The following is a 23,221-nucleotide window of genomic DNA, read 5'->3' as shown; positions in this document are numbered from 1 at the left end:
GTTAAGCGCAGGTGGCACGAATTACAAGGACCAGTGTAAGGATCCTGGTTTGAGCCCCCGGCTCCTTACCTGCAGAGGAGTCACTTTACAGACGGTGAAGCAGGTCTGCAAGTGTTTATCTTTCTCTCCCCCCTCTGTCTTCCCTTCCTCTCTCCATTTCTCTCTGTCCTATCCAGCAACGTCATCATCAACAATAATAACTACAACAATAAAAAACAAGAGCAATTGGGTCTGGGTGGTGGTGCACCTGGTTGAGCACACGTTACAGTGCGCAAGGACCCAGGTTCGAGCCCCCAGTCCCGACCTGCAGGGGGATAGCTTCACAAGTGGTGAAACAGTGGTGCAGGTGTGTCTCTCTGTCTCTCACCCTCTCTGTCCTTCCTCCCTTCCCTCTCGATTTCTGACTGTCTTTATCCAATAAATAAATAAAATTAAAAAAAAAAGAGCAACAAAAGGGAAAATAAATAAATAAATATTTTAAAAAATATATATATATATATATGTCAGCCCAGGAAGGTGAAATTGTGCATGTGTGAGGTTCTGGCACCACATAATAAAATTAAGTGTAAGGAAAAAAAGGGTCAGCATGTTCTCTTTTTTAAAATATTTAATTTATTTACTAATGAGAAAGATAGGAGGAGAGAGAGAAAGAACCAGATAACACTCTGGTACATGTGCTGCTGGGGATTGAACTCGGGACCTCATGCTTGAGAATCCAATGTTTTATCCATTGCGCCACCTCCCAGACCACGGGTCAACATGTTCTTATAAACAACTGGTGATTCACTGTCTTTAGGGAGAGAACCGGAGACTTAGGAGCCTTTCACTGTCTATCTTTAGGGAAGAAAAAAGTTTTAACCACATTAAATGAAAATTATTCAAAGAATGTGAACACAGCAGCCTCCAGGTCATATGATCGCTGGAGAGTAAGGAGTACCTGGTGGTCTCCTGCCTGGCCCTGCCTTGGTTTCAGTGGTGCAGTCCCTGCTGCTTCTTTACGGCACAACTGGAGCGAGCTCATTTCCTTCTTCTGGCATCCTCTCCTCCTCCTGTATGTGAGGAGCCAGGGCAGGGGACCTGGCTTACATATAACAAAGAAGTGTTTCCAGGTAAATACTGTCTGTTCTGCTGGCAGAAAGCAGGTGCCCTGTTTGGTCATGACAGGACCTTTCCCCTATTGTACTCCTGAGTTCCTATTGAGTTCTGCATACCGATCTTTGCAGACCAGAATTTCCACCAGTACTTTTCTTTACAGTTGTTTCATTCAACCAGATTTCATGATGGAAGAGGGGTTGTTTGTTTCATTTAACTAAACATTTCATGTGGTTCTGAGTTTGATCCCTGGAATTGCATTGTGAGAATGATGTCTGGGAGCAGTGAAATTGTGCACAATGTAAAAAACAACCAACCAAAAATAAAAGGGGTACCTCTGTCTATGTAGGAACTGAATAGAGCAGCACAGATTGCAGGAAATCATATAATTTGGGTTTTTAAAAAAATATTTATTCATGAGAAGTGATAGGAGAGAGAAAGAACCAGACATCACTCTGGTACATGTGCTGCCGGGGATTGAACTCAGGACCTCATGCTTGAGAGTCACGTCTCTTAGCCACTGTGCCACCTCCCAGACCACAACTGGGGGTTTGTTTTTCCCATGTCTTTTATTTTTCCCCAGGGTTATCAATGGGGCTCAGTATTGGCACTATGAATCCATTGCTGCTGTTGGCCATTTCCCCCCATTTTTTTGGGGGGGATAGGACAGAGAGAAATTCAGAGGGGAGGGGAAGTTAGAGGGCAGAGAGAAAAACAGACCTGCTTCACCACCTGTGAGGCGATCCCCCTTGTAGGTGGGGAACCGAAGGCTCCAACCAGGATCTTTATATGGGTCTTTGAGCTTAGTACTATGTGCACTTAACTCGGTGCTCCACCACCCAGCCCCCTCCCATGTCTTTATAATAAATAACTTCTAGACGAATCAAAAACTTAAACTGAATCTCACCCTCTTTTACTGATGAGAAACTATTAACAGCTCAGAATGTCCCCTTATAGCTGGAAGATGCATGGTCCTACTGTTTATTCATTAGAATGAACACAGATGTAAACATCACAAATACTGAAGTTAGTACTAATGGGATCTCTTACTCTTGGCAAAGAAATCATGAGTAAGATAATTATTAATAAGAGTACACAAATACCATTTAAAAATATTAGATACACATGGATTAAACTAGAGCTGATAACTTGTCTTTGTGTTCTAGAAACCTTCTCTATAATAAGGGAATAGTTATGAGAGCCAACAGCTTTGGGATAAATGAAGTTTGAGGTAGGACCCAGGCTAATTCACTCATTTCAAATCACCACCTACTGCTTCTTACTATACACTCGATTGAAATTACAAACCCATTCCTTTAAAGATCCACATACAACTCAGAGGTAACACACTATACAAAATTCAGGGCTGGCGCAGACCTAGATCAATCACCTGAGCTGAGCTGAGCTACGCTGTGGAATTATGGTGCGGCGCTAGGAGCCTTTGCTGCCTGGACTCCCTGCTCAGCTCCTCTCTAAGTCTTCAGAGAATCTTCCCCCAGGGAGTCGGGCTGTAGTGCAGCGGGCTAAGCACAGGTGGCGCAAAGCACAAGGACTGGCATAAGGATCCCGGTTCGAACCCCGGCTCCCCACCTGCAGGGGAGTCGCTTCACAGGCGATGAAGCAGGTCTGCAGGTGTCTATCTTTCTCTCCTCCTCTCTGTCTTCCCCTCCCTCTCTCCATTTCTCTCTGTCCTATCCAACAACGACAACAACAATAATAACTACAATAATAAAACAAGGGCAACAAAAGGGAATATATATATATATATATATATATATATATATATATATATATATATATATATATAAAGAATCTTCCCCCAAAGCAGCTTTACTTCGCAGTGTGAATCCAAGTGGTGCAGTACATTCTTGCAGGAGGAAAATTGCGCAGCAAATCAATAGTGGTGGTCAAATGATAGTAGTGAAACAGCTACCCAGGAAATACTATTCTCTACAATGAACTCTGATCTTTAAAGGATGGGAAGAGAATTACAGAGAAATCTGACAGGCACCTGAATTCAAGTCTGGGCTTACATGATGCTAAATTTGAATTCACTAAACAACAATAAAAACCATGTCAATGAGTCAAGATAGATCAACGATTGAAGCAGAAGTGAGTTGGAAGGCTTTGAGAAAACAAAGTATAGAGGAACACTTTGAAAGGGCCTCTTGGTTAAAACTAAAATGTTAAACTAAATGGAGTATTAACAACTGCCCCCCTCCATTATTTTGCCACCAGGGTTATATCTGGGACAGCACGCTGGCATGATTCCATTGTTCTTGGTAGATTTTTTCTTTTTTTAAATTTATTTTCCCTTTTGTTGTGCTTGGTGCTGTAGTTATTGTTGTCGTTAGATAGGACAGAGAGAAATGGAGAGAGGAGGGGAAGACAGAGAGGGGGAGAGAAAGACAAACACCTGCAGACCTGCTTCACCGCCTGTGAAGTGACTCCCCTGCAGGTGGGGAGCTGGGGACTCGAACCAGGATCCTTTCGCCGGTCCTTGCGCTTTGCACCATGTGAGCTTAACCCTCTGTGCTACCGCCTGACTCCCAACTTTTTCTTTTCCATAGAGGGTGACAGACCAAAAGGGAGAGAGAGAGAGAGAAGCACAGCATCTCCACACCACTCGTGAAGCCTTTCCCATGCAGGCACTTCATGTGACAGACAGGGGCTCAGACTGCAGGCTTTGTGCATGGCAGTGTGCGCGCCACTGGATGAGCTACCTCCCGGCCCCTAATAACTTTTCCTTGGTGGGGGGCGAGGGTCAACTCTGGAGTTTCACTGCTCAAGCTTGACTTTTTCAGAGGCTCAGACAGAAAGGCAGAGAGGAAAAACCACAGCACGAAAGCTGCCCTCAATGTGGTGGGGCCTGCATAAATTTCCCTAAAAAATTAATGTGAAGGATATGGATCCATCTGTCAACAACCATGTCCAGCAGATAAGCAATTCCAGAAGCCAGAACTCCCACCTTCTGCTTCCCGTAAAGACTTTTGGTCCATACTCCCAAGGGATAAAGAATAGGGAAGCTTCCAATGGAAGGGATGGGACATGGGACTCTGATGGTGGGAATTATATGGAATTGTACCCCTCTTATCCCACATCTTGTTAATTATTATTAAATCACTAATAAAAAAAGTCAAAAAAACTGGAGTTGGGAGGTAGTGCAGTGGGTTAAGCGCAGGTGGCGCAAAGCGTAAGGACCGGTGTAAGGATTCTGGTTTGAGCCCCGGCTCCCCACCTGCATAGAAGTTGCTTCACAGGCAGTGAAGCAGGTCTGCAGATGTCTCTCTCTCCCTCTCTGTCTTCCCCTCCTTTCTCCATTTCTCTCTGTTCTATCCAACAACGATGACATCAATAACAACATTAACTACAAAAAAAGACAAAAAACAAGTTTAGCATATAGAAAGACAAATGAAAAACAATTAAAATTTATTAATTAAAAAATTAATGCTGAAGTAAATTCACAGAAGAAAACATCATATGCTGGCCCAAGGGGTGGCATAATGGATAATGCATGTGCCACAGTGAATCTCTGATTTTCTCTTCTTTCTATTCTTTATCATAAATAAATCTTTGTATATACATATTTACTTTATATAAAACTTAAAAAATTCCAGGTTCAAGCTCCCAGCTATCATATGGGATCACCATGAAAAGGGGAAAATTTATGAGTTCTGGTGAGATGCTATGGTCTCTTCTCTCTCTTAATCTCTACCGAGAGAGTGAGAGAATGAAAGGGGGGGATGGAGGGGGGAGATCTGGGAGGTGGTGCAGTGGATAAAGCACTAGACTCTCAAGCATGAGGTCCTGAGTTTGATCCCTGGCAGCACATGTACCAGAGCGATGTCAGGTTCTTTCTCTCCTCCTACCTTTCTAAAAAATAAATAAATCAATCCTAGGCAGTGGCACAGCTGTTTAAGTTCACATATTACAGTGTGCAAGGACCCAGGTTCAAGGCCTTGGTTCCCACCTGCGGGGGGGAAAGCTTTACAAGTGGTGAAGCAGGGCTGCAGGTGTCTCTGTAGTTTTCCTTCTCTACCTCCTCTTCCCCTCCCAATTTCTTTTTTTAAAGTGTTTATTCTTTTTTGTTGCCCTTGTTGTTTTATTGTTGTAGTTATTATTGTTGTTGTTATTGATGTCGTCATTGTTGGATAGGACAGAGAGAAATGGAGAGAGGAAGGGAAGACAGAGGGGGAGAGAAAGACAGACACCCACAGACCTGCTTCACCGCTTGTGAAGCAACTCCCCTGCAGGTGGGGAGATGGGGGCTCGAACTGGGATCCTTACGCTGGTCTTTACGCTTTGCGCCACCTGCGCTTAACCCACTGTGCTACTGCCCAACTCCCCTCCCAATATCTCTGTTTATCCAATAATAAACTAAAAATAAATATCTTTTTATTTTTATTTTTTATGTTTATTTTCCCTTTTGTTGCCCTTGCTGTTTTTTATTATTGTTGTAGTTACTGATGTCATCGTTGTTGGATAGGACAGAGAGAAATGGAGAGAGGAGGGGAAGACAGAGAGGGGGAGAGAAAGACACCTGCAGACCTGCTTCACCACCTGTGAAGCGACTCCCCTGCAGGTGGGGAGCTGGGGGCTGGAACCAGGATCCTTCAGCTGGCCCTTGTGTCTTGTGACACGTGTGCTTAACCTGCTGTGCTACCAGTGGACTCACGTAAATATCTTTTTAAAAGAGAAGGCCCAGGAGGTGGCTCTGTAAAGTGTTGGACTGTGGAGCATGAGGTCCTCAGTTTGATCCACAGCACTGCATGTACTGAGATGCTCTGGGTCTAAGTCTTTTATGTATATAATTTGTGTATATAAGTCTCTTGGGAGTGCTAGAATTGCACAAGCATGAAGCCTCACTGAAACACATTCTGGCAGCCAAAAGAAGTTTAAAAATGGGAGGCAGAGGGGGCTGGGCAGTAGTGCAGCAGGTTAAGCGCATATGGCACAAAGCGAAAGGGCTGGTGTAAGGATCCTGGTTTGATCCCCCAGCCCCTCACCTGCAGGGTGTCACTTCGCAGTGAAGCAGGACTGCAGATATTTATCTTTCTCTCCCCCTCTTCTCTGCATTTCTCTCTGTCCTGTCCAACAGCTATGACAACAATAACTACAAGTGCAACAAGGGCAACAAAATGGGAAAAATAGGCTCCAGGAGCAGTGGATTTACATTGCAGGCACCAAGCCCCAGCAATAAGCCTGGAGGCAAAAAAAAAAAAAAAAAGAAGAGGGGAGCAGGGTAGTGGTGCACTCAATAAAGCACACCTATCACCAAGTGTAAGCACCTGGGTTCACATCTCAGTTCTCAGCAGGGAGCCAGCTTCATGAGCGATGGAGCAGGTCTGCAGGTATCTTCCATCTTTCTCTCCCTGTCTTCCCATCCTCTCTCAATCTGTCAAGTAAAAATTGGGGGGGGGGGGGATGGCTGCCTGAAGCAGTAGATTTGTAGTGCCAACATTGAGCCCCACCAATAACCCTGGTGGCAATAAAACAAACAAAAACCGGAAATTTAAAAATGCTTTTAAAATGGCAACATTCAGCAACTAATTGTTTAGGGACATAATAAGGCAATGACTGATTCAAATTTAAGATAGTAATTCTGGAGGAGTGTGTAATTGGGAAGAGGTGCCTAAGACATCAGTAATATTTTCTTAATCTAGGTGATAGATATGTAGATGTTTTAGATATACTTTTTTGTAATAAGATACTTCCCCAAGCAGACACTAAGTATCACAGTGCATGTAAACTAATGAATAGAATTATATATTGTGGCTAGGAAGATGGCTCAACTGGCAGAGCACTGGACTTAGTGTTGAGGTTCAGCTTGATCCCCAGAATCACATGTATCAAAATCATGCTGTGTTGTGTGAAACTCTCTTGAAATGTAGTAAATAAATATTTAAAAAATAGCAATATACCTTACTGAGTTATGTTTTTATTTTCCTTCTCTCTTCTTTTCCTGGCTCTGGAATCTAGTGAAAAACTCTGGCCTTCTAAAAGGATATTTTATGTGTTTATCCAAGTGTGCCATCACCTGGCCCCCAATAGGATATTTTGTTCAGACCTGTGCCACGCTTCCCCATTCTACTGTGACCCATAATGCAATAACAAAGGACAAGGTGATGGCACACCCAGTTAAGTGCACACATTACAGTGCACAAGAACCCAGGTTTAAGCGTCCAGTCCCCACCTGTCTCTCCCTACCCTCTGTCTCTATCCAAGAAAATCCAGTTAAATAACTCGTGTTCATTTTTGCTGCCAGGGCTTTATGCTAGTGTTTATTCCATCTCTTCCAATGGACTCATTCTGGAGAGGGAGATACCACAGCCCTGCTCCGCTACTCATGAACCCTTATTATACATTCATTATTGGATCGAGACAGAGAAATTGAGGGAAGGACAAAAATACAGAAAGACACCAGCAGCCCTGCTGCACCACTCATGAAGTTTGCCCCCTGCAGGTGGGGACCAGGGCCTTGAACCTGGGTCCTTGTGCACTTAACCAGGGGCGCCACCACCTGGCCCCCCTCATGAACCATGGGGCAGATCTGAAATGAGTCTAAGCCAACTGGCAAGCAAGTGAGTGCTTTTGAAATATAGGACCTGTACAGTTACATATATGGTAATTGTGTCAACACTAGACACGAGCAGTCCTGGAGGTGTGCAATGGATGGAGCTTTGCACGCTCAAGCATGAGGTTGAGTTGATTTCCAGTATCTAACATTCCAAAGTGGTTCTTTCTTCTCCCTCTTGCCTCATAATATCCATCATCATCACCATCATCTCACTAAATATGCAAAGATATGGATTTCTATTGACAGGTCATCAAACAGAAATTTCATTCTGTGGTCTGGGAGGTGGCACAGTTCAATTCCCGGTAGCACATGTGCCAGTGATGTCTGGTTCTTTCTCTCTCCTATATTTCCCATAAATAAATAAAATCTTAAAAAAAAAAAACCAGCTTTTAAAAAGAAATGATTTCACTTTGATAAACACACGTATAATCTGGTCCCTCGAAAGGCTTGTGGAGATGGTGAAAGAAGCAAGTCTCCAGCAGATGGCATCTGAACTTTCAGCCAATCTTGGTCAGTGTTTATCCCACCCACACTCTTGCCAGAGTGCCGCAACTAAGTTATTAGGGACTGATGCAAAGGTCAGTCAGTCTTGCTTATGGTTACTGTTGTCTTGTTCACCAGCCCTCAATAACTGGTGTGTGGGCTGTTCCACTTTGAGACTTTGTACTTGACACCATGCTAATTGGGTGGCTAAAAGAAGACATTATCTTTACATTTTGGCTAGTCTTCTGCTGTTAACACCGTCTATACACCTTGGCTGAATGATTATTAAAATTCAGTATGCAGTCACAAACACCTTATTGAAATTGCCAGAACTTTGCAATCTTTGTCATTCAGCAGGAATACTTTCTTCATACCATCAGTGGCTTTAAGTGTTCCTGTGGTACCCACATATTTGAATATTGAGGTTGGTAGAAGAGGGAATTTTTTAAAATTAGATAACAGAAATTGAGAGGGGGAGGAGAGACCTGCAACCCTGCTTCACCACCTGTGAAGCTTTCCCCCTGCAGGTGGGGACCAGGAGCTTGAACTTGGGTCCTTGTGCACTGTAATGTGTACGCTTAACCAGGTAGGTATACCACCCACCTGGTCCTGGATATTTCTACATTGAAGGGAAGCTTCACTGGTGTGGTCTCTTTTTCTGTAGATTTATTAATCTAGAAAATTCCTAGACTGAAAGCACTGATTTGAGGTAGTTCCTCCAACTAGTTTTATGCAGTGCAAGATGCTTTCTGAATATTTTTCTTAAAGATCGCTGCCACACTAATCTCTAGTATTCTGCAAACCTTATATATTTAAAAATACTTAAGAAAATTTAACTGATAGTATGAAGTTCTCCCCTTGATAACAATTTCCCTAATCAACTATTGCTAACTCTTGGCTGTTTTAACTTTTGTTACAAGAGTTTTCATTTAAAAAGTTTTTTGTAATTAACAAGTTCTGTTGAATCCTGGAACATCTTAAATGTTTGACAGGTAAATTGATAGCAAAGGAGATAGGATGAACCTGCTGCACTGTTCATGAAGCTTTTTCCCTATAGGTGGAGACTGGGGGCTTGAACCTGGGTCCTTGTGCATTGTAACATGTTCACTCTACCAGGTGCACCACCACCTGGCACCTGAACATTTATTTTTGAAATATCTCACTGTATACAATATACAAGACAATTCTCATAATTGAAATGCCTACCTGGGTTGAGTTTATTCAGATATATGCAATAAATCGACATATGTCTGCTCAAGCTATTGTATCAGATCAATAAGATCTGCACCAATTCAAGGATGCTGGGAATCTAAAGTGTTCACTCTTTCAGTCTTAGGGCGAGGTTGAAAGCATTGACAGTACATCTCCATATTTCCAGTTCTTCATCTGAAACTGACATATGTAACACAGCAAGGATAAAGCTGACTTTTACTATCATATGCCATGCTGACCAATTGCTTACTAGTATTAATCCATTTTTTGGGGGGTGGATTTTATCCTCATAGGCCCATCAGTATTTTATGCTCTCCTCCCACCCCCGCCAAATGAGGATACCAGAGCCTGAAGCAACATCACCTAGGCTGATGTATACATTTGAGAAAAAGCTAACCCTCTGCCCTGCGTTAACTGGTTTGCAAAGCTGAATGATCTTTGGAACTATTTTTTTTCTTTTTGCCTCTAGGGTTATTGCTGGGGCTTAGTGCTTATACTACAAATCCACTGCTCCTGGAGGTCATTTTCCCCATTTTGTTGCCCTTGTCATTATTACTGTCATTGCTTGTTGTTGCTGGATAGGACAGAGAGAAATGGAGAGAGGAGGGGAAGACAGAGGGGGAGAGAAAGATAGACACCTGCAGACCTGTGTCACCACCTGTGAAGCGACTCCCCTGCAGGTGAGAAGTCGGGGGCTCAAACCGGGATCCTTATACTGGTCCTTGTGCTTCGCACCACGTGCGCTTAACCTGCTGCGCTACTGCCGGACTCCCCGAGTCTGATTTTTTTTTTTTTACTTTTGCCCAAATTTGATTTCTTAATACTATGTTCTTTGGGAAGAATTCTAAGTCAGCCACGACATTCTATAAGCCCAAGTATAGTCCAATTTATTAGGTCATAAGTAGATCACAAATAAAACTCACCTTTGACAATTATTTTTCTCCTCTTTTAGGTCTCTGACAGAACAATGTAAGTTTGGATTTGTCACAGATGTGGAATAGGAAAGCACCAGGTTTATGTGGCGCAACCTCTCTATTAGACATTAAGAGCCCACTTATGTCCAGTGACATCAGAGGCCAGAATGCAGAGGGCCCACTGGATCCCAATGCTTCTAGTTCTCTTCCCTCCAACTAACCACCAGGTCAATCAGCCAGCCGCTCAAGTAGCAGGTCATCTCCCAACTAAGGGACCAATTTGTGAAGAACTTGCTTTTCAAATGACATATATGCTTTTTGCCTAGTTTAGAAGTTCTTTCAGAAATGTTTAACTTGTGACAAATGTGACACAACAATCAGGATAAGTAGCTCTGAACATTAGCACATATTATTTTTAACTGGAGCACGACTCAGCTCTGGCTTAGGGGGAATTAAACTGGCAACTTTGGGGCCTTGGGTATGAGTCTCTTTGTATAACCATTATGTTATCTACCCCCACCTGTGAATTTTATGAAGTTCAACTGAATCTGGGGTGGGGGGGGGAGAAAAGGACTAAAAAGGAATTTATAGTTCATTAAGTCCCACATCTCTCCCAACAGGCGTAGGGGGTAGGTTTAACTTCATTAATCTACTGCAGAAAATTACTTTTGTCTAAGTTAGAATAAAAACAGTATGAGGTTGTGGTCCGGGAGGTGGCGCAGTGGATAAGGCTTTGGGTTCTCAAGCATGAGGTCCCAAGTTCAATCACCGGCAGCACATGAACCAGAGTGATGTCTGGTTCTTTCTCTCTCTCCTATCATTTCTCATGAATAAATAATAAAATCCTTAAAAAAAAAAAAAAAACCAGTATGAGGCTCCAGATTCTAATTCACCTTTGAAAAACAAGTCTTTAAAGGAAGACAAATCCAAATTGAAACTGTGTGGTTTCTAGAGCAATTTATTCATTAAAATCTATTCAAGATGCCATCAACAGTTCTCCTGTGTGTATTGTGCTGATAAATAGACACTGAGAGGATTTAACAAGTTCGTCATTTAATAAGTCTGAATTCATTTTCGCCATGGTATTATACAGGGTCATCTGTTGAAACATTTCTTTTTAACAGATCTTATTTAAAAAAAAAAAAAGTCATAGATACTGTGAGTTCTGTATAAACGGTTGGATAGTAAGTTAGTTCCTTTGTTTTGAGTTATAAGCCTCAACTTCACCGCAGAATAAAGAATTGTAGGCCAAAGAAAGCATAATCGATCACTCGTATAGAACAGTATTGTTTCTATAATTTGAAGCTTTCTGAATGGACGGGTTCAGGCCTGATGTAACTGTAAAAAGATTACTTAATGAATAGACTATATGGAAATAGTACAAAATGTTATTAACTTTAATCATAATAGCTTAAACAGCACTATGTTACTAACTGCTATTTAAAATAAAAAAAACCTGTTTTTGAACCCCCAAGAAGACAGCATTTGTACATAACCATGCCACCTAGTCTTAGGGGTGTACCAATACTTATTTCAACAGAAACTTTGGCTTTAGGAAAGAGTCACAAACATTTAAAATAATGGCTTTAATTGTCATTGTAAGTATACGGCAGGGGAAAGTGTGCTTTAATTAAATATACATCATACCAGTGATGCTGGCAAAGTTGAAAGTTACTCCTAATGTTGAGAGCTATAAAAACTAGTTTGTACATGACAAGACAATGAGAGGGGAGAAAAAAAAGCAATCCCTTTGAAACAAAATTAAAAAAAGTTCACAGTGGTTTGTATCAACAAGTATGCATTTTATGACAATAACATGTACAGATTGAGCACCCTGGGGCTCTCTTTATATTCTAAAGAAAACAAGCATTTACATTATTCATGGGTTATATGGAATTTTAAAAAAAGGATCAATTATGCACTTACCCCACAGACAAGAAACTGCCCCGGGGTGTACAGCTTTAACACCATCATTAAATTGTTTGCAAAAGGAAGAGAGAATTGAAAAACAAAACATTTTCATATGGGAATGGAGAATCTTTCATTTGCTGCTATAACCAGCAAATGCCACTCATTAAGTCAAAAATGGAGGTGAAGGCCCACAAACACTATTTGAGCAAGCTGATCAATACACATTACAGTTTTAGAAATGAAGGTTATGTACTATATGATACAAGTCCCAACTATGCAGTGTCAAAGTGACATCTATTTCTTTGCTTGCTTTGTGATCATACCCCTTGGAGGTGTTACAGGTCTTGTGGCATTCGGCTTCTTTTTCTCTGCAGGCTTTAAAATCTGCAAAAAAAAAGAGTGCATTTTAGAAGACACACTCAATCCCAACTCCTCTTTTCTCATCAGCTGGCAAAAAGGAAAGTTTGAATTTCTGTTAACTGATGACTTTCAGTGGCTATATTTAAAAGTGGGCTAGTTTGAAAGCAAGTTTATTTTTCTTAAAGATTTGTTTCATATGAAGCAGAGTGAGTTTCACCTGAGAGAATATCGGGACACCAGTCTAGCTTGAGCTCCAGAACCGAGAAGCCAAGGCATGCAAGTCTTGTGCTCTACACTAGCTGAGCCGGTTGTCTAGCTGCAGCACAGAAAGCAAATGAGAAAGAACTGAGCAGACTTAATATGGAAATGATGCATTTATGCTGAGTGAAAGCCAAATAGTCATCTATCTGCAGAGGTTTATAGAAATTAGTGAAAGAAAAATGATGAGAGAGGGCCTGTTGGGGGTGCACTTGGCTGAAAGCACATCACCATGTACAGATCCTCAAGTCCCCAGTCCCCACCTGCAAGGGAGGAAGCTTCATGAGCGGTAAAGTAATGCTGCAGGTGCAGGTGCCTCTTTCTCTCCCCCTTCTGCCTCACTTTGTCTCTGTCCAATAAATAAGTAAAATATTCATTAAAAAAAAAAGTGGGGAGTCGGGCTGTAGCGCAGCGGGTTAAGCGCAGGTGGAGCAAAGCACAAGGATCGGCATAAGGATCCCGGTTTGAACCCCGGCTCCCCACCTGCAGGGGAGTCACTTCACAGGTGGTGAAGCAAGTCTGCAGGTGTCTATCTTTCTCTCACCCTCTCTGTCTTCCCCTCCTCTCTCCATCCTACCCAACAACGACAACAACAATAATAACTACAACAATAAAACAACAAGGGCAACAAAAGAGAATAAATAAATAAAATAAATACTTAAAACTAGGGAATTTCATGTATGTTGAAGCAGTGCTTCAGGCGCCTCTCTTCCTCTTCCTTCTCAATGTCTCTTTATTATCCAGTAAAAAAAAGATGCCTGTAGCACTGCTTCACTGCTTATGAAGTGTCTGCCCTCTCCCTCATAGGCGGGGAGAATAAAGATTTAAACCCAGGTTCTTGCACACTGTAATATGTAAGTAATGCACCCAGCCTTGGGGATGGAGATATGTATTTTTTTAACCTATTAAACAAATTAAGCAGTTAAAAATTTAATGCTGGGTTTGTGGTGGTACTGGGGATTAGAACAGGAACCTTTTTAAGTCTTTCTGCATAAACATCATGCCACTTCTCCAGTCAGATGATTGTTTCTTTTAAAAGGGACCTACACATTACTGAACTAAGACAATGATATGGGGGGAAAAACTAGCCTACTCAACATGAGAAGTAGACAAAATACAGCATTTAAAAATAAATCAGTGAGATTCAGACACAGTAGGAGGAAACAATGTGAAGGCATTCTCTACCTGAAAAGAACACATCAGTGTTTCGTCCACACTCATCATGGCACCGGCATTGTCAAACTCTCCACAATAATTGGGTGCAGAAAACAGAGTCACTAACTGCCTCTTTGCAAAAAATTCATATCCATCTTCAACCACCTTAGGAAAAAAAAAGTTCTCAGTATAAAGAGATGCAAACTTAAGGTGAATAAAATTATTCTTCAGTCAACAATAACTACAACAATAAAACAACAAAGGCAACAAAAAGGAATAAATAAATATTAAAAAAATTATTCTTCAGTTTCCCTCTGAACCTGATATCCTGTAGATTACTTCCAGAGATATCTGTTTAAGAAATACCTACCCACCAAAATCAACAAGGAGAATCTGTGTTCACACACATGCTCATTAAGTGTACATGTAAAATTCAAAATCAATACCTGATGGGCTCTACATATAAGATCCAAATCATGCTTATGGAGAAATTTTGCAACCACTTCTGCACCAAATGTGAAGGACACTCCTCTGTCATTTTCACCCCAGCCTAAGACATCTTTATCGGGGTCAGACCACAAAAGATCACAAAGAAGACCTTGATCTGGCACATCAGTTGGTCGCATAATTCGCCGGATCTGCTCCATAGATTGAAGATCTGGTGATAAACCTGTTAAAAACAAGAAAAACGGTGACTTACTTAGTTTTGATTACATAGAAAGTTACTCTAACATAAAAATTGTCATGCAAAAGAGGTTGTTGATTCTCAGCTGAGTTTAAATTCACATGTCAAACTACCAAAACCTGTTTAAAACACAGAAGGGCAGGGATAATGGCTTTATTAAATTGGATTGTGTTGGTTTGGCCAGGGAAGATAGTGTAATGGTTATACAAAAGGCTCATTCCTAAGGCTTAGAGGTTCTGGGTTGCAGCACTATTAAGTCAAGCAGTAGGGGGGGGGGGGGGAATGGAGGGGATGACAGCTCCCCAGCTGGTGGTACAGTGATAGATAAAGTACTGGACTCTCAAGCATGATGGTCTGAGTTGAGTCTTCAACACCACATGTACCAAGCTGGTCCTCTGGCTGTTCACCTGTCCCAACTCCTTCCTCCATTAATAAGTAAATCTTAATAAGTGGCCTGGGGTAGGTGAAGCAATGTCAAACTCTACACTGCATGTGCCAGTGATGCACTGGCTCTTTCTCCTCCTCCATTTCTCTCAGTAATGAGTAAACAAACCTTTAAAAATATAAATACACAGGCCAGGCGGTGGCACATCAGTTATGTGCATATTACAAAGTTCAAGGACCAGGGTTCAAGCCCCACCCCCTACCTCCAGGGGGTATGTTTCACAAGTGAAGCAGGTCTGTAGGTGTCTTTCTCCCCCTCCTCTTTCAATTTCTCTGTGCTAATAAAAACCACAAAGACACACACACACACACAAAGTGTGTTGGTTCTTTTAACAGTTGTGCATTTTCTGGTCAAAGATGAAAATAAATCCTTATTTCCAAAAGGAGACTGAAGTCTATTCATATTTTCAATATTCTACAGGATCTATATTACTCAGTTTCTGTTTGAAAGTGTTCTGCTCTACTTTAAATAAACTATTTCAGAGCCTAGAATTCCCTGTAAGCAATCAATTGTTCAGACTTCTATACACATGATCCTGGAAATGCAAGAATGGATACATGATGTAACCTAACAGAAGGATTCATGTCAGTGAGAACTCATGAATGTCAGTGCCCATTCTTTAGAAGGTCAAAGTCTATTTAGAACTAAAACAATCCTACATACCTCCATGACAACAGAATATTTTCTCATCCACAATGGCTGCTATCGGTAAACAGTTAAAGCAGTCTGTGAAAGTTTTCCATAGTTTAATGTTATATCTTCTTTTACCTGTGAAAATTTCAGGATGGTTAAAAAGAGGTTGGTTATCTGTAGGCTCATTTTCTCAGGATAATTTTACCCAAGACTAGGTTCTGATGACAAAAATTATGCATATAATCATATTAGAAAATAAAAATATACTAAGAGGTATCCTATCTGTAAGTAACACTTTACATTAAAAATGTCTATGTAAGTTAAAGACAGAATTACAGATATAATAACTAAGGATTACCATTAAAGCGCAACAATTTGGAGGCCCAAACTTGTTCAAGTGTAGTCTGTTTTTAACACTGTTTTTATCTTCCTTCCAGAGAAGCCTAAGAGTTAGCATCCATTCTACCTCCCACCACGGAACCTACGGTTCCCAGCTAATTCCCAACCCAGTTTAACTACTCAAAGAGGAAGCACAACAGTTACAAAACAAGCATTTACAGCACTGTTTTCACAGGAATATTATATTCTGAATGAATGAAAATCCTATCTTATAAACCTTGAAGTACAAGTCTGTCTGAACTGGCCGAGGTATGCCGTTGTCATGCCTTTGCCTCCTGTGCTCTCCACACCACAAAACTGAAGGAAAAAGTACAATCTCTATTCCTAAACTAAGTCGTTTCTCCTTTCTTCCCCTGGGGACATTAGGAGGTAACTGATTAGAGGCTTACTTTTTAAAAAATATTTACTTTTGTTGTCCTTTTTTATTGTTGTAGTGCTTGTTATTTTGATGTTGCCGTCATTGGATAGGACAGAGAGAAATGGAGAGAGGAGGGAAGACATGGAGGGGAACTGGGGGCCCGAACTGGGATCCTTACACGGGTCCTTGTGCTTTGCGCCACCTGCGCTTAACCCACTGCTACCACCCGACTCCCTGAAATTTACTTTTCTTAGAGAGCTATGAGGCTGGCTAAAGCAGCAGGCTCCCGAAAACATGGATTTCACTCTACAGGAAATAAGTTGAGTTTCAAAGGCAATGCAAATTCAACTATTATCTGGCTTCTTTCTGCCTTTGTAGGTGGTGGTTCTAGGAGCACATTGGAAATTGTCTTCCCTACAAACAGGACTGGGAGACCTGTGCACAATCACAATCTCTAACTCCATTAAAATAATAGGACAATACAAAGAACAGGATGAGTCTTAACCCTGGTTTCATAGAAGTGATGTAGTTCTATCTCTATTTTCTACTCTCACTTGTGTCTAAACAATCCCACCCAGTGGGCCTCTTAGATTTCTACCTTTGCCATATGCTGCACTACCCGTATTGACAAATTCTTTCGTCCTGATGTCGTTTTTCCTTGATTTTTGAGTCATGCAACAGAGTCCAAGTTCTCTGATTTCTTTGCTTTTTATTGGCTTTTTAAAAAAGATTTAATTTATTAATGAGAAACATAGGAAGAGAAAGAACCAGGCATCACCCTGGTGCTGCCAGGGATTGAACTCAGGACCTCACGCTTAAGAGTCTAATGCTTTATCTACCATGCCACCTCCCGGATTACTCTTTATTGACCTTTTTTTTTTTTTTTTTTAAAGTTTTATTTATGAGAAACATAGGAGAGAGAAAGAGCCAGACATCACTCTGGTACATGTGCTGCCAAGGATTGAACTGAGGACCTCATGCTTAAGAGTCTGATGCTTTATTTACTGTACCAACTCCCGGACCACTCTTTCTTGACTTTTTAAAAATATCTGCAGCCCTGCTTCACCACTCGCTTGAACCTGTGCCTTGTAATGTAAGATGAGCTCAACTATGTGTGCCACCACCCAGCCCCTTTTATTGGCTTTTTGCCCCCCTACTACCAAAGAACTGCTCAGTTCTGACTTATGGTGGTGTAGGGGACTGAACCTGGGACTTTGGAGCCTCAGGCATGATAGTTAGTCTCTCTGTATAACCACAATGCTACCTATCCAACAACCCTTATAAGCTTCTCTATCAAAAATTAGGAACCTTCCTCCAACTGACTCTAACCTTAAAAAATCTTGACTAAATATTGGGCTATTCAGTTAAGAATTAAGTCCTAGAATTCTGCCTTCTCTTTCCCCTACATTTCCTGTGGCCACATTTAATCAGATTTAGGGACATCTGGTTCCAGAAAGATTTAGCTTGGGTAATCACCAATGTTTCTTCAAGCCTTCAAATCCTGGGATTCCAAGTCAGAATATCTAATGTAGTTTTTACTACTACAAACCTGCTATCAAACAATCACATTTTACCCAACAATAGGTACTTTGGTCTTTCTAGAACCATTGTTTTATTGTCTGCAAACCATCAACTATAAAGCTACATATGCCAAGAACATTTTTATGTCCACAAGTAGACTGGATGGGAAATTATACTTCTCTGATGGGAGAGCAGAAAGCTTGATTTCAAAACAAATGTGACAAACAGGAGTGAAAATTGGTACCAACTAATAAAGGTGTTTTTTAACTAAAGCACACTACTCAGCTCTTGTTTATGGTAATGCTAGGAATTCAATCTTGGACATCAGAGTCTCAGACAAGAAAGCATTTCTCTTAACCACTGTTATCATCCTACCCCCCTAAATTATTATTTTTTTCGTTGTGAATATTTTTAAATCTATTTAAAAAAGGAGACATTAACAAAACCATAGGATAAGAGGGGTACAACTCTACACAATTCCCACCACCAGATCTCCGTATCCCATCCCCTCCCGATAGCTTTCCTATTCTAAATTATTTTTTTATATATTTCTTTTATTTATTTATTCCCTTTTGTTGCCCTTGTTGCTTTATTGTTGTAGTTATTATTGTTGCTGTTGTTGTTGGATAGGACAGGGAGAAATGGAGAGAGGAGGGGAAAACAGAGAGGAGGAGAGAAAGATAGACACCTGCAGACCTGCTTCACCGCCTGTGAAGCGACTCCCCTGCAGGTGGGGAGCCGGGGTTCGAACCGGGATCCTTATGCCGGTCCTTGTACTTTGCGCCACCCGCGCTTAACCCACTGTGCTACAGCCCGACTCCCAATTCTAAATTACTTTTATGGATCTCAACATTAAACAGAAAACTAGAAGTGATATAGCCTCTACCTTCATAAGATATTTTTCAGAACAGAGATCACCTGAATTTTAGCCTTCTCCAATAAAAATAAAATATACATTGAACTATGTAAAAGGATGCCTTCAGTCTGTTCTAAGGGGTTGTCAGAAAAGCCATGATTCTCCTATGCAAAAATATGTCCTGGCTTTTCCGAAAGCCCAATAAAAAGCAGCACCTGTAAACAGCCAGAATATTATACTATAGAAGCTCCTTCCTCTCACTTAAGTATCAAAGGCCAAATTTAGTTGTTTCATTCAGTTCAGAATCCAGGGACTTTTCCCCTTGGCAATAACTCCCACCTCATTATATGAGCTGGGCATCAAGGTCACAGACCAAGCAAATAAACAACAGTGGAAGAGGATGGTAAGAAGGGATGGGTCTAAAGAAAACATTTCTAGCAGTGTCCTCCTAAGAAATAAGCTAATGGAACATATTTTGTGCAACCAAGATGGGAAAGCACCAGAAAGCACCTGGCTATGGCTATACCCAGGGAGAGCTGGTGACTTTCCTTACAGTACTGGCTGTCTGGGGAGACAGCACAAAAACTTCTCATGCCTGAGGCACGGACGTGTTAAGAGTCAATCCCTACTTCCTCTCCACTTTTCCAAGCTTTGGGTCCATGACTGCTCAACAATTTGTTTGGCTTTGTATGTTAACTCTCTTTTCAGTCACCAGGTTCCAGGTGTCATCAGGATGCCGGCCAGACTTCCCTGGATTGAAGACCCCACCAATATGTCCTGGAGCTCCGCTTCCCCAGAGACCCACCCTACTAGGGAAAGAGAGAGGCAGACTGGGAGTATGGACCGACCAGTCAACGCCCATGTTCAGCGGGGAAGCAATTACAGAAGCCAGACCTTCTACCTTCTGCAACCCACATTGACCCTGGGTCCATGCTCCCAGAGGGATAGAGAATGGGAAAGCTATCGGGGGAGGGGGTGGGATATGGAGATTGGGCGGTGGGAATTGTATGGAGTTGTACCCCTCCTACCCTATGGTTTTGTTAATTAATCCTTTCTTAAAAAAAAAAAAAGAGTCAATCCCCAGTACCCATCCCTCTTCTCCTACAGCCTGAACCCTTTTCTGGTAGAAACTGTTGAAGATGTTATGTATTATCTCAAATTTGCAGGTTAAGCGCAAGGACCAGCATAAGGATCCTGGTCCAAGCCCCCGGCTCCCTATCTGCAGAGGAGTCGCTTCACAAGCGGTGAAGCAGGTCTGCAGGTGTCTGCCTTTCACTCCCCGTCTTCCCCTCCTCTCTCCATCTCTCTGTCCTATCCTATAAGGATGACATCAATAACTACAACAATAAAAAAACAAGGGCAACAAAAAGGAATGAATTAAAAAAAAAAACAGTACTACTGGACTTTCAGAAAAGTAATGATGGGGCGGGGGTAGATAGCATAATGGTTATGCGAACAAACTCTCATGCCTGAGGCTCGGAAGTCCCGGGTTCAATCCCCTGCACCACCACAAGTCAGAGTTGAGCAGTGCTCTGGTGTTTCTGTGTCCTTCTCTGCATCTCTCTCAAAAATAAAAATAAATTTAAAAAGAAAAGTAATGATGATACATTTTTCTATGCCAAAACGTATCTTGATTTTTCCAACAGCCTAATATCTGCATGTGCTCTCAGATCTGTACTGAGAATTTTGTATCAGTAAACATGTATAATTATTTTCAAGAAATCACTACTGTCATTATAAATCCTATTCTGTTACCAAAGAATCCAGGACATCATTAAGTGCAATAGCACTATTCTTCTAACCAAGAAATAAAAACTAAAACAGAAAACAAGAAAATTATTACACTGCATCTAATGTTTACTAGTTATATCTAATGTTTCCACTTGTGAAATATGAGCAAGCATTTCCATTCAAAGAACTTGAACTGCAGAAACTACTTACATTCATCATAAAATCCATAAATTCTATTGATGCTGGCACATTCATGGTTTCCTCTGAGAAGAAAAAAATTTTCGGGATATTTGATTTTGTAAGCCAATAAGAGGCAGATCGTCTCCAATGACTGCTTTCCCCTGTCCACGTAGTCCCCAAGAAATAGGTAGTTGCTTTCTGGTGGGAAACCACCATACTCAAAAAGTCGAAGTAAATCATAGTATTGCCCGTGGATATCACCTGGAAGCAAAAACTGTGTTATAGCATCTTCATACTTATAGCTCAACCCATTAACAAGGTTATGGAAAGATGCCCTTTAAACAATGACACTGACCTCTAAAAATGAGTCCTGGGGGCCAGGGTGGCGCACTCAGTTGAATGCACATGTTAAAAATGAGCCAAATCAAGCAGCACTGAAAGATTTCTGATCTTGCATCATATTTAATTAAGTTCAGCTTAATTTGATTAAGTGTATGCTGGGAGGGTAGGACAGTGTTGGACTTAAGATCATGAGGTCCTGACTTTGATCCTTGGCACTGCATGTATCAGTGGTGCTCTGGCTCTTTGTTGATAAATAAATCTTGTGTCAGCAAAACAGCCCCTCACTTGGATAGTTCGCTGCTTTGCCATAAGTGCTACCTAAGTTCAAGCCAGGCCCCTATCACATTGAAGGAAGCTTTAGTGCTGTGGCCTCTCAATAAAATACCTCAAAAAAAAAAAGTTTGTTTTTCCTTTTTTTTATGTAGAGGCTTATATCCAGAAACTCACACAAAGCCCGGCCACGTAATATGGTTTTCCTTTCAGGCTGGCTGATCAATATCAGATCTTTAACAGCTCAGTCTCCCGGTCCTGTGTCAGCAGAACTGCTATATATCTAGTGAGCCCTGACCCCATGTGAACACAACAAACACATCATACCTGCCAACGCTTGAGCTCCCAATTTTCCCCCTGCTACATAATGCCTTTTACTCAATATACATAGGTGTCAGCTTTAAGAATCTACTCAAATAGAGCTCTAAAGTTGGTTTTTTTTTTTTTAAATCAATAACCTGCGCTAAGAAGAACCACATACAGTTATCAAGGCAGCCCTGTTTTTAGGACAGCCATTGAGTGTTTTCTGTTTGAAGAAATCCTATGTACCATGTAATCACTGCCCTTTTTTAGCCCTCCTGTTTCATTTCTTTCCTTCTTACGAATTTTTAGAAATTTTAAGACTTAATTACATAAGCTAAGTTTTTGAGAGGCATTTATTCTAAATCTACAATTCCAGGTAGCTCTGTATTATCATAAATAGTAAATCAATCTGCTAATAAAAGACCATCTATTTATTTTTAACTCAAGTGACCAAAAATAAGTAAATGTTAGTCCATCAAACTTACCACATATTTTGAGTGGTGCTTCAAGTTCTAGCAGGATAGGCTGACTGAGAAAGATCTCCCGGGACTTTAAGCAAAGCCCTCTGATTTCATTCTCCTGAAGCTGAACATTCTTACCAGGCTTGGACCCTCTCACTGAAGGCAAAGGGGACAAAGTCAAAATACAGCTTAATGTAAAGATGAATTCATATATGTGCAGATTTTGGAGACTGGTTTTGGGACCTGGAAGCCTCAGCATGAGAGTGTTTGCATAACCTATATGCTATCTCCCTCACCCATAATTTCTTATTTTATTTTTTAAATTTATTTATTTAATTTAAGAAAGGAGACATTAACAAAATCATAGGATGGGGGGATACAACTCCACACAATTCCTGCCACCCAATCTCCATATCCCATTCCCTCCCCAATAGCTTTCCCATTCTCTATCCCTCTGGGAGCATGGACCCAGGGTCTTGTGGGTTGCAGAAGGTGGAAGGTCTGGCTTCTGTAATTGCTTCCCCGCTGAACATGTCGATCCATACTCCCAGTCTGCCTCCCTTTCCCTAGAAGGTGTGTCTCTGGGAAGCTGAGCTCCAGGACGCGTTGGTGGGAATTTCTTATTTTAAAATGAGGAATACTCAGAACCCTCCCCCTGGGTAAGAGCAAGTTTATTATTATTATTATTGCCTCCAGAGTTATCCCTGGGGCTTGGTGCCAGCACTAGGAATCCACTGCTTTTGGCAGCCATATTTTTCCATTTTATTAGGTCAGAGGGAAATTGAAAGAGGAGGAATAGAGAGGGAGAGAAAGACAGATCTGCTTCAGCACTGTGGGGAGCTGGGTCCTTGTGCTTAGTACTAAGTGTGCCACCGCCCGAACATGAGCAAGTTAAATTTGTTATTCTTAGGGGGTCGGCGGTAGCTCTGCAGGTTAAGCTCACATGGCATGAAGTGCAAGGATTGGCATAAGGATCCTGATGCCAGCCCCTAGCTCCCCACCTTTTGGGAGGGGGCTATTTGACAAGCTGTGAAGCAGGTCTGCTCTCTCTTCGACTTCTTTCTGTCCTATTCAA

General features: G+C 41.4%; 1 protein-coding gene across 1 annotated transcript in view; it reads right to left on the bottom strand.

Annotated features, from left to right (window-relative positions):
• Positions 1-11,314: 11,314 nt before the first annotated feature.
• PPP1CC (protein phosphatase 1 catalytic subunit gamma) overlaps positions 11,315-23,221 on the bottom strand; it is a 23,899-nt gene continuing 11,992 nt past the window's right edge. Inside the window, exons 2-8 of the mRNA XM_007529017.2 lie at positions 22,171-22,302; positions 20,801-21,031; positions 15,756-15,860; positions 14,409-14,632; positions 13,993-14,127; positions 12,513-12,573; positions 11,315-11,616 (exon numbers count right to left, since the gene is read on the bottom strand). Coding sequence (XP_007529079.1) covers positions 11,546-11,616; positions 12,513-12,573; positions 13,993-14,127; positions 14,409-14,632; positions 15,756-15,860; positions 20,801-21,031; positions 22,171-22,302 — 959 coding nt within the window. The 3' untranslated portion in view covers positions 11,315-11,545. The remainder of the gene's footprint in view (positions 11,617-12,512; positions 12,574-13,992; positions 14,128-14,408; positions 14,633-15,755; positions 15,861-20,800; positions 21,032-22,170; positions 22,303-23,221) is intronic.

The sequence above is a fragment of the Erinaceus europaeus genome, chromosome 6, assembly GCF_950295315.1.
Source record: "Erinaceus europaeus chromosome 6, mEriEur2.1, whole genome shotgun sequence".
NCBI classification, from domain to species: domain Eukaryota; kingdom Metazoa; phylum Chordata; class Mammalia; order Eulipotyphla; family Erinaceidae; genus Erinaceus; species Erinaceus europaeus.
The sequence above is the reverse complement of the archived record's forward strand: the minus strand, read 5'-3'. Positions and strand labels throughout refer to the sequence as shown.